This window comes from Carlito syrichta, unplaced genomic scaffold, assembly GCF_000164805.1.
Source record: "Carlito syrichta isolate Samal-C Ts95f unplaced genomic scaffold, Tarsius_syrichta-2.0.1 Scaffold308812, whole genome shotgun sequence".
Lineage (NCBI taxonomy): Eukaryota > Metazoa > Chordata > Mammalia > Primates > Tarsiidae > Carlito > Carlito syrichta.
The window spans coordinates 535,237-546,690 of NW_007252908.1; the positions used below are offsets into that span (position 1 = coordinate 535,237).

General features: G+C 49.8%; 1 protein-coding gene across 1 annotated transcript in view; it reads left to right on the forward strand.

The window, feature by feature from the left end:
• The window catches only part of LOC110596346 (CUGBP Elav-like family member 4), a 15,255-nt gene extending 4,418 nt beyond the window's left edge, over positions 1-10,837 (forward strand). The window contains exons 2-3 of the mRNA XM_021716426.1: positions 8,418-8,550; positions 10,773-10,837. Of these exons, the coding sequence (XP_021572101.1) occupies positions 8,418-8,550; positions 10,773-10,837 (198 nt within the window). The remainder of the gene's footprint in view (positions 1-8,417; positions 8,551-10,772) is intronic.
• The last annotated feature ends 617 nt before the right edge of the window (positions 10,838-11,454 follow it).

Here is an 11,454-nt window from a genome sequence, read left to right on the forward strand (position 1 = left end):
TTTGCATAGACCAGGTGTGAACCTGGACTCTGTCACTCCTACTCTGTGTCTCAGGAAAAGGAAACCCGACCAGTCTCATAACAAGATGGTGCTAAAAGCAATGCCGCAATCCCTATGGTTATGTTAGAGGAAACAATGCAGTTGGACTTGGAAAGGGCTTAGCCCAGGTCTGGAGGCATGGTAAGTTTACAAGAAATGGCATGTGTAAATTTAAGACAAGTGAGGAGGATCCTCACTCCCCATCATCCACCTGGATTTGCTGGCTTTCTCACACCCTTTCTAGGAGGTTGGGAGAGTCAGAATTAGAGCATCAGCTGAGAGACCCAGGAGGGGCCACAGCTGGGACCCCAGAGGGAGAAGTCAGGTTTAGAGAGAAAGATGGGAGGATTGGAATGTCCCCAGGGGTTCGAGGGTGAGAGCTGAGTGCCTCGGGAAAAACTCTAGGAGGAGGCTTAGGAGTAGAAGCTCTGAGGGTCCTCCCATACCTGGGCCTTGCGCTGGACTGGTGTCCATGTCCTAATCCTTTCACAGTTCCTGGGTCTGAGGCCTTCTTTTTCTGACATTTGTGCTTGATGTGATGTTGTGATCCTTGCCAATATTTCCTAGGACCCAGGAACCTCACATGTCATCAGAGCCACTGGGATGCTGCTGACACACACACACACACACACACACACACACACACACATACACACCCATGCCTGCTCACATGCACATACAGCCAGTGGATCACACATGAACAAGCCAGCAATCCATTCATAACTTTGGTCCTGTCTAGCAGGATAGGAGGCAGCAAAGACTGAGTTACTGGGAGACATAAAGACTAGTGCTCTCTGGATAGCCATATTACAATGCATTATCTTTGAAGTCATTTAAGTCCAATTTAAGTGGTATTTAGTATAATATTTATGAATTAATGTAATCTAAACATAAGGCTGTCCCCAAAGGTTTAAACAGCCTTTACTACTGATGTGTGCTTGTTCCCAGAGCCTGTGATGCATTTTAATCTAAACAGCCAAGTCCACATTGTAGTCTCTCTTGTTATCCAGTCAGAACAGATCTGTGCCCGGGTAACCACTCTGCTTTGAGATTTCTTTCCCCACTGCATGAAAACGTACTCTGCTGGCAGCCTGGGGGGCTCTCAACCGAACAGCCATCGCTGCAGGGGTTTTGACCCTCATACTTTTCCACCTCATCTAGAAGGAGGGTGGGGAGAGTCACAGAACCTTCTGTGGATTTAGCTCTGGAGAATGTATCATGTTAAAATATGCTCACCACTAGATGCACAGCTTCCCATTTCAACTGTACCCGAGTAGCAAATGTTTGAAGCCCTTTGATTTGGGGGTGTAGCTGCAAGAAAAAGGAAGGGCCAGTGTTGTGAATATGTTTTGATAATTTGTGATCCTCTTCGTAAAATTATGTCTTGTATTTGTGTTCAAGATTTTACAGTTCTCAGAACATCGAACTTCCACCACTTGACTTTAGCCGAGATGGCTCGTTTTTATTTTATTTCTTTCTCCCTGTAAATAGGTAAATTAAAACCGTGAGGCTCTATCTGGTTTCCATTTTCAAATGAGTCTAAGAGACAGTGCAGCTGAAGTATCAGCATGGACATCAGCTCAATTAAGATGAACTTTTTAAAAAATTACTTTGAAAAATAAAAATTCACTTCTGTCCAGGGAAAGCGACTGACAGAGTGGCTGGGTACACACCTACAGTTTTTAAAAGAAACATTTGCCTTGTCAGATACAGGAGAAACAAAATAGCATAATAAGAAAACAAGAAAAGCATTTTAAAAAACAAGTTTCACCAAAGAAAATGAGCTGTAGCAATCATTACAACACTAAAGCTTATCAAAACAACAGTCACCTTTTTAAAAACTCCAGATTCCAGATGTTGATATGTGTCCTATTTAAGAGCAAAGAAGAAATTATTGGGAAATTATTGGTTTATTTAAGGGACCGGTAGTTATTTGCTGCTTATGCATGATTTCATTTATCTTTTAAGCAGACTTGCTCAGAATTAACACACACAGAGAGAGATAAATTAACCTGCACATGTGCACGTATATGTTTCCATATGCAAGCATGACTAAGCACATCCCACACATATGGAAACCAGGGCTGGCCTAGATTTTACTGCAATTCAACAGGGAGATTTTAACACCCCCCCAACACACACACACACACACACACACACACACCTTTAATGGGAATTCTAGATTGGGTTGAAAAACCCCTTTGGCAGACTTTCACTCCCTCCATCACCTGACCAGTTGGCTGGATGTTTGTGGGTTCTCAAAAACACAACAAAATTTTTTTAAAACTTTTAATTAAATCATAGCTCAAAAATAGCCCAGAGGAAAATAATTGCAAAAATGCATCCCATTAATATGCCTCCTACCCCTCCCCCTGCCCCCTACCTGACCCCTCCACACACACACAGCAGTATAGTGAAGCTCCCAGAGTTCTACTGAAGAGCTGGTTTTCAGGGACATCTTGCTGCTCAGTGATCCTACTACAGTCCCGCAACTTGAACCGGGCCATCATCACCAATATTATTAGCATCGTCATCCTCATTATTATAGTACCTGTTCTAGCATGGGGGAAGGACTTCTGAGAGATGCCTGGGAAGATACCTATGACACCACCTCCTTGCTTGATAAAAGAGTCGGTCTCAACTTTGGTTCTGTCCAGAGCTCACATCTTCCATGTCTTCAGAAGAGGGTTAGTTTTCAAACTGACCCTGGAGGGACCTCAACTGGAGAGGATTTAAGGTGGACAGGCTACAGAGGACAGGGAGAATAAGGCCCAATGTTGCAGGCAGGAAAAAAAAAGGAAAACCACAAGTTGAAGGGTCAGAATGCCAGCTAGAAACTGGGAGTGCTGGTTGACAGTGGCTGAAACCGCAGCAGTTCCTGAACTTGGAAGGGAAATCCCATGTGAAATGCAGAGGAAAGAGCTGGAGGGGGTGAAAGCCTGTGTGTCTGTGGATTCCAGAGGGTGGGAGAAGGGAAGATGTTGCTGTGTGGGTGATGGAGTGAGCATGTGTGTGCACGCACACGCACAGGGAAGAGATGACAAATGCAAGTGACAGTGACGTGGAGACAATGGTGGGGCAGTTTCATCTTGCAAGGCTATGTGCAGGATCGGGGAGGGGATGATGGAGAAAAGGAGAGAATCTGGAGAGAATGACACTGTCCTAGTCATACATGCCTGATCCACCTCTGAACTCGTGGCTCGATTTGTCAATGATCCAAGTTCCAGTGTGGAGCTGTGTTCTCTTTTATCATCTGCCTGATCGCCCCATCCAGAAGTCCGAGTTTGGGAGAGGGTCTCTTCATCATTCCCTGCCTGTCACCCTTTGGAGGCTGGCCTGCTCCTGCTCTCCCACTGACTCATTTCAGAAATGATCCTCCATCTGGGATCTGAGTGACCAACCAGGGATAATTCCCTCCACCCACTGCATTTTCTATCCTACTCACTGCCCCCTTGGCACCCCAGCCTACTTCCCTCTTGTAGCATTTTCTCACATGTACACACACACGCGCTCACACATACACATGACTTGACCAACTTAGTAGAGCCAGGCCCTCTAAGTAGAATGCTGCATTTTCTCCAAATGCAAACAGGGTGTGGCTGAGATCCAGCTGCCCTCCTTTTGGGTTCTCTATCACAAGAGAAGCGAATTCACCCCCACCTTACCTCTGCTTTTCCTGCAGGCTTCTGAATACAGAGCCTCTCCAAGAATCTCAGGACGCATCCAGTCCTCCCCAAACAGACTGGGGGGGGGGGCAGAGCAGAGCTCCCCCTCCCCTAATTTAGTCATAGCCTTTTTTATCATATGTCCTCCTTCCTCTCCCTCTTTTCCATCTTCTTTTTGCCCTTTAAGATCCCCACCCAAACCCCAAAGTGTTCTACTTGGCAACACAAGGAAGTTAAAGGTGCCAGGGCAGAAAAACAACTTACAGGGGTAGAAAAGGTGGCAGAGAAATTTCCAGAGTTGATGTACTGGCCTTAAGAGCTTCCTCTGTCTTCACCCATCAAGGTCCCTGTGGCCCCCAGGTGCATCTAAAACCCAGACCACAGTTGTGCCCACAGGAACCAACAAGGAAGCCAGCTAGGAAGCCCAGGAGTAACTGCCCTGATTTATGAGTCCCTCAAGAACGTAAGGGGATGTTTTCAGGACCATTCGTTTGCAAGGCGTCCCCCCTCCTACTCCCCCGACATTAGTTTCTCTTATCCGTCCTTGCATCTCCTCTCCAGCCTGAGCTCTCTGAGGCTCTTGAACAGAGTGATTCCCAGCAGCTCAGCTCAGGAACAAATCCTCCGTGGCCCTCTGCAAGATGTAAATACACGGGTGCCCTCATGGAGACAGACGTGGTTCTGGTTCTGTGAGGACAGAACAGCCAAAAAATATTGATCAAACTCAGGGGGAAAATTGACAATGCACTGGCCTCCAACAAGAGTTTAATTGACAGAGACTTCCGAAGGCTGGTGCTGGACAGCGCATAAACTGACCGCGATGTTACTTTATTGCAATACATTCTGCTTTAATTAATTATCACCTTTGTTAAGAGCGGCTACAGATCAAAGGTTTCTAGATACTTAACAGATCTCACAAACAAAGCCCCGATGCATTAGGCTATCCCACAGCTCTCCAGTGAGGCAAACTGCTTCCCATTTTCTTTCCTCCTAGCTGTTGACTTCCTCCTCTTTGTTCAAGACAAACAGTTCTTTCTGCACAGCCGCTGTGTCCTAGGACCAGGATTGTGAGAGGTGTTGTCCGCCAAGAGCAAGGGGCTGCTGCTGTTCTGCAGCTGTTCCTAAAATTACACAACTGGGATTTGGTTCACCTTTGAATCTATCTGACTGAAATGGGAAGTGTTGGTAGAAGAAAAAAGAGTTCATGGAAACGCAAAAGGGATGTGTGTGTGTGTGTGTGTGTGTGTGTGTGTGTGTGTGTGTGTGTGTATGTGTGTGTATGCGTGTGTGTATGCGCGTGCGCACGACTGTGTGCATATGCACAAGCACAAGCAACTATGTGCACATCACATAAATATTGCGGGATCGATACATTTCACATCCGCTGCCCACACCTCTTAACTTCTCTCTCCCGTCTCTCAAGCACCTGTGCTACTGTCGTATTTCACACTGAGAAATGCTCGCAGCTGAAGCGTGCATAGATGATGCTGTATTGAACCAAGTCATTGCTTGGATTCCATTGTGTTGTCTTGGTGCCCACTGAAGGACAGTCCTCACCTGGGGTAGGTAGCGCCTAAAGAAACCACTCCTTAAGATGGGACAGGAACCTCACTCTCTAGAGTCCCCAAAACCTACAAACTGACAGGTGACTTACTTGAAAGCAATCCTTGGAGTGATTCTAGGCAGATCTGAATGCCATACGTGGCTGTTTGTTCATTATTCTAATTTAATGATGCAGTCACACCTAATTAATCCATGTCTGGTTTATTCATACACTATGTCTGAGGATCCAAAGGATCTCTCCAGCTAGCTGGCTTCCCTGTGCAGGGATGAGTGAGGTGGCACCCCTGACAAGTGACAGTGTCTGGGTTCAAACAAGATAGGATCACTGTAGACCAAGTTGATAGATGCTGACCCTGACACCACTGTCCATGCAGGTAGACACGACAGTAGCCACAGAGACACAGCAATGAATGTACACACACACATTCATGAGCACACTAAGCACACCTTATCTGTCGAGTGCAGTGGCTGTAATCCCAGCACTTTGAGAGTCCAAGGTGGGAGGACTACTTGAGCCCAGAAGTTTAAGACCATCCTAGGCAATATAGTGGGACCTTGTCTGTAAAATTTTTTTTTCAATTAGCCAAGTACACTGGCATATGTCTATAGCCCCAGCTACTTGGGAGGCTGAGGCAGAAGGATCACCTGAGCCCAGGAGTTTAAGGTCATGGTGAGCTGTGGTTGGGCCACTGCAATCCAGCCTGGGTGACAGAGTGGGACCTCCAACTCAAAAATAAAAATAAAACCTTCTACTAAGCCCTACACAAACCCAATTCCTTCTCATAAGTAACCGGGTGCATGTCACCATGTAATAAACAAGGCCTGGTGGCATGTCAAGTATCCATATGATTAAGAATTTTGTTGCAGAAGATTGAGAGGCTGAGCTAACTCAACCTTCCCACTCCGGTCTTAAGAAAGCCAAGCTGAATTCATTGCTGCCACTGCACAGACAAAGAGACTGAGGCTGGGAGTCACGTATGCCCAAAGTCAAGCCTGCAGCATGGCCTTCAGCACACCTTCCAGTGGCTGGTTCTGACCAGACTGTTCTCAGTGAGTGCTGTCTCTTGCCTGGCAGGTAAATTGAGAGAACAAGGCATCAACCTAATAATATCCTTATAAAGCCAAGCCTCCTCTCGCAAGTCCTAGGAGACAAGAGGCATCCAGAGATCAAACACTACATCACAGTGTATTTGTAGGAACTCTCTGATTCTGCTACCTCCCTATAATGCTCTAATTGACTATTTGATCAGCTCTGAAAGGGACGGTGTTCAAGACAGACTCACACACACATACACACACATGCACACGTACATACACATGAACACACTCGCTCACACACACACATTCACTCACCACCCAAACACATGCTCACACACGTTCTTTTGCATGCCGCAAACCTTGGTACCCACACCAGCTCATCCAGCAGGGGTAGATTTTCACAGGAGATGCTTGAAGGTGAGTTGGAAACACACACCTTAGACTGTACATGCCCTTCCAGTAATGGGCTTATCAATACCTCTTAAAGAATTGTGACAGCCAGCCCAGAGTGATTCAGTTGTGTGGACAAAGGTCAGCATATAGATATCCATTATTAATAATATCAATATCTTGGTTGACCAATATAACCAGAAACTGTATCATGTCTCTGTTGATGGGATAGGCCGGGAGGACTCCACAGTGATAGCAGGAAATTATGCCCATGTAAAATTAATCATATTGACTGGTTCTAAGAATATACAGAGAGGCGAAGATGTAGGGCCTGCTTGCCACGGTGGGAGAGGGGGACCTCCCAGAGGCTTCATGGTTTTGAACTCCTGGAAGGAGACCGGGGGGGAACAGAGGTGTCCCTGGGTGACCCATGAGAAACTCTCCCTCATCCGGCCTTTGCTCTTCAGCGGGGTGGGGCGGAGGAGAGGTGTTCTCTGAACAGGAAAAGAAAGAAATAGGATCCCCAAACCATTATCCATCCAGCATATCCATATCTTTCTGTCAAATCAATACTTGACTTGGCATGGTCTCACCGGATGAGGTGCACAGAGCATCCTTGCCCCTGCTATGTGATGAGGTCTCTCTCTGAGGGGGTGGTGAGAGCCTGAAGCCCAGTCCCCATCTCTGTTGGGGGGATGCTGGCCCTGGGAGCTCCAGTGTGCACTCTGCAGTCTGGGCGTCCCAGGAGGAAAGGCACCCGATCAGATCAATCACTGTGATTAAGTTCTTGGGATCAGCAGAGCCAGGGACTCAGGGTGCTGCCCGCCAGCATTGCTGGTGGAGTGGAAATGTCCTGGACCTTAGCAAGCCATTCCCCACCAAGGCTTGCCTCCAGTCCCAGTGAGTGAGAAGGAAAGGGAGGAGGTCGTGCTTCCTTGGCCTTAGCCTTCTCTTGAGCCAGGCCTGACCCTCTCTCCGCTTGCCCACCGGACCCCGGAGTCCGGCACAGGATGGGAACACCTGGAAGGGTGTGCTGAGGAAGAAACTAAAAGGAGAGAATCCCGGTGTCTCGGAAAGGGACGAGAGCAGGCCGCAGAAGTGTCTCCAGCGACAGCCAAAGGCCCAGTAGGCTTTTTGATCCTTCCTTTTCTCTGTTTCCAGAGTCGTCAAGGCAACTGAAAGGGAGCCTGCCTTAGAGTCCAGGCCCCGTGGTGGGCGTGATGATGAATAAGAAAGGGGCTGCTAAGGTGGGGGGCGGGGGCTGCCTTTGACTGTGAAGCCGGGCGAGGGAATGGCGCAGAGGCTGGGACCGGAGCTGGGGCCGCTTGAGGCAGGATGTTTCCCCTCCCACAAGAAAGCACTCGAGTCACAGTGGACCCGCCTTATCCGAGCCTCCCACCCCCCACCCACCCAGTGCCGCCAAAGGGCAAGTGGGTTTCCTGGCGTCTGTGCGGTTAGAGTCTTGTCCAGGAGCTCACATCCAACCCGCGGGACCAAGAGGCTTGCGGGTCACTGCCGCTCCATCGTTAGGGCGCACAGCCCATTATTCTTAACTGAGTCGCACCCTAGACGGTTTCCCAGGTCGGCGGACTGGCTCCCATCTCCACCAAGGCTGAGCGGGGCCACAGAGGGTTTACGGGGAGCGGGCGGCAGAGTTAAGTCCTCTGCCCGCAGCGCCCTGTCCCCTCCTCGACCACAGGGCCTGGGTCTAGGTGGCTCTAGGGAGACCAGCGGCGAGTCCAGAAGCTAGGCCGCTTCTTTGCACCCTTCTCATACACTGGGGAGGAAGTCCCCACACTGTGCGTGGGGGGAGGATGGGCTCCTCTCTCCTCCAGCTGTCGCCTGCCCTCTGACGGTGAGACGAAGAACTACTCGAGCACACGCCGCGGTCCCCCAGACCCAAGCGCCCGGCTCCTGCCGCAGCCCAGGCCCCGCCCTATCCCAGGAGCTACGCACCAAACCTCCCCCGCACCCCGCTCCTCACCCCGCCGAGGGTCCGCAGCTCCCTGCACGGGTGGGTGACTCCGGACCCGGGGTCATTTCCCTCACTTGGCAGGTCAGGTCTGAGCCTGGGACACTAGCAAAACGGGGACACGCAAAAGGAGATAGGGAGAATCAGAAAATCCAGAAAGTGTTGTAGTTTCTGTACCACGTGAGTCTTGTTTCATTGCAAAAAAAGAATAATTAGAGTCTATGGTTTAGTATGGTTTTTATTCTTAATTCCATATGTTGGGAGCTTATCAGCAAAGCACCAGAATCTTTTGCATTCTTAGGGTCTGACGTGAGTCCAACTCCAAATAGCTGTGTTCCTCAGCTTCCGCAAAGGAGTCTCCAAATGTCCCCACAAGACGCACAGACCCGCGCGGTGCCTGATGAAATGGATGGGCCTGCGGGGTGGACCCACTGATCAGTGATCCATGGGCACATCCGCCACCCATTCAGCATCGGAGCGAGAGAGACACAGAGTAGGACAGTCACCGCTGGCTTGTGCTCAGCCTTCATTTTCTTCTCCAATTTTTAAAAATCTTTTTAATCGAAAAATAAGACCTTCCTCTGTGCTGTCATTTTGACTCTTTCAATAAGCAAAGGATTTGATTTTTTTTTTTTTTTTTTTAGAGTAAATTCGGTTGCAGTTCTGTGGGGCAAGCTTAGAACTCCCCTGGAATGAGGAATAAAGTTTTGGCCTGGAACCCGGCACCTGAGAGGGTCCTCTGGGGAGGAGAGAGGAGCTGTAAGTTGAAGGGTGATGTCTCTGCAGGAAAAACATCACTTCGCTGGGCTCACAATGACAGTCCAGTCCTTAGAGAAGAAATCTCGCTGCAGAGAGCACACTTTCTCCGGGAGGCCCTGCCCAGACAGGTGGGAAGCCCCGCAGGAAGGGCCAAACAGGCAGACTGCACCATCCCAGCGGGGAGTTAGGTTCCTGCACCCTCAGGTTCCAGACCCCTGTCTGCTCCTTGTGCCACCACCAGGACCTTGGTTTGTTTCTCCCTGAGTTTCTCAAGTTTCTCGGCAAAACATCCTCTCTGAATGTTCTGACCTTGTCTGGGCTAAGCCAGTGATTAAGAAGGCTGGTCGGCAGCAGAGACCACACAGCTAGGAGGAGAGCATCCCCGCAGACCAGCAGGGGCAGGAGGCGGGGCCTGCTGGGGCCAGAGTGGGGGAGGGGGTGTCACCGACCCAGTTTGTCCCAGGTCTGTCGCCTTCACACTCACCTCCAGGGTGCAGGCAGGCTTCTGCAGAGCAGGGAGGAGGTGAGGGATTGCAGATAATGAGGGTGTCCCCCCACCAGGAAACCCCTAGGTCTGATGGGGGAGACGCAGGCCTCCCTCAAGGAAGTACAGATTTATGTTCAACTCAGGTGCCCTGAGTATCAGGCTATGTCCTCTGAAAGTGGGGAACACAACCTCACTGCCACAAAACAACTTGGAATTTGATAGATAGTGGCTACCCCACAAACATAAAACTGCCCGGTGCAAATGTCTTTTGTGGGGAAAGTCGAAACCCCCAAAAGATGAGTAATCGGGAGGGGCACTCCAGGGCTTGGCACCAGGTTCCCAGGTAGAGGACAGTCAGTCGGAGCCCGGGCTGGCTGATGGAACAAGACAGAGCTGGGAGACTGGAGAGCTGACAGGTCAGGGTGTTTTGTTTTGCTTCATTCCATTATGTTTTGTTTTTGTCCCACTGCAATGAAGTCTCATTCTCAGGTTGTTGGACAAAGGAGTTTCTCGTTTTGAATAAATTTGCACGAACCGCCAGCCTGGCTGAGGGAGAATCGGTCAGGAGTGGGTAGGTGGGTTGCAGGTACTTCCTTAGGAAGTCAGTGACACACAACCCTGCCAGGATTGTCCTCACCTGCTTTGGGGCTGCAGTGTCCTTCAGCTGTCCCAACGCAGCCCACTTGGGCTGAGAAATTCCTCATTGAATATTTAAACCCGTGGCCATGTTCCCTGTCACCGAGGCAGGCATCCAGATTGTCCCCACAGACTCACTCAGACATCCCAAACAATACACTGTGGGGTTCTGGGGACTGGAATCTTCCCACACCCTCTGCCCTTTTTCTGCTCTGGCCCCCAGATCAGGAGTGGCTGGATAGCAGCCAAGCAGTGGGGCTGAAGCCAGGGGACAGTTTCCTGGGGTGACACTGGTCTTGCAACTGGAGGAATCTTGGCAGGCCCCGGGAAGAACTGCTTCCAGTGTAGATAACACACCTGGGCAGCCCATTTACTGCAGGGGAGCAATGGGGGACCTCTCTCGCCTCCAAAATAAAAACCCAGTCCAGAGGAGCAGTCATGGATGAAGTGTGGCCTTTAGGGCTAGCTCTTTAGGGGAGCGAGAATCTCCTCTTCTAGGCCTTCCACAGACCTCCCTCTCTGGCATCTTCTTGACCCCAGGGATTTCTCAGGGAAAAACAGAACAGGGTTCAGTCATAGAGAGGGAGCGACTGACCATCAGCTCCCTGCAGGGATGTGGAAGTCACTGGTGGTGGTCTTCCAATGCCCTTCCAGCTCCCGGTCATCCAGCCTTTACATAACTCCCCCTCCACATCCATGCCCCAAGCCCAAGCCCCAGGTCACCAAACCTGGGGCTCTCAGGCTACGTTCCCCAACCAAAAGTGGGCCTCCTTTTCCCATCCTTTTAAAGTCCTGCCCCTTGCTGATCTGACAAATCAAACTGGGCAGATGGGTCCCTGGCGGCTAATGTACATTAATGTGTTACCATCTCTGTTGCCACGTGCCTTTTAACAGGGACCTTTGAG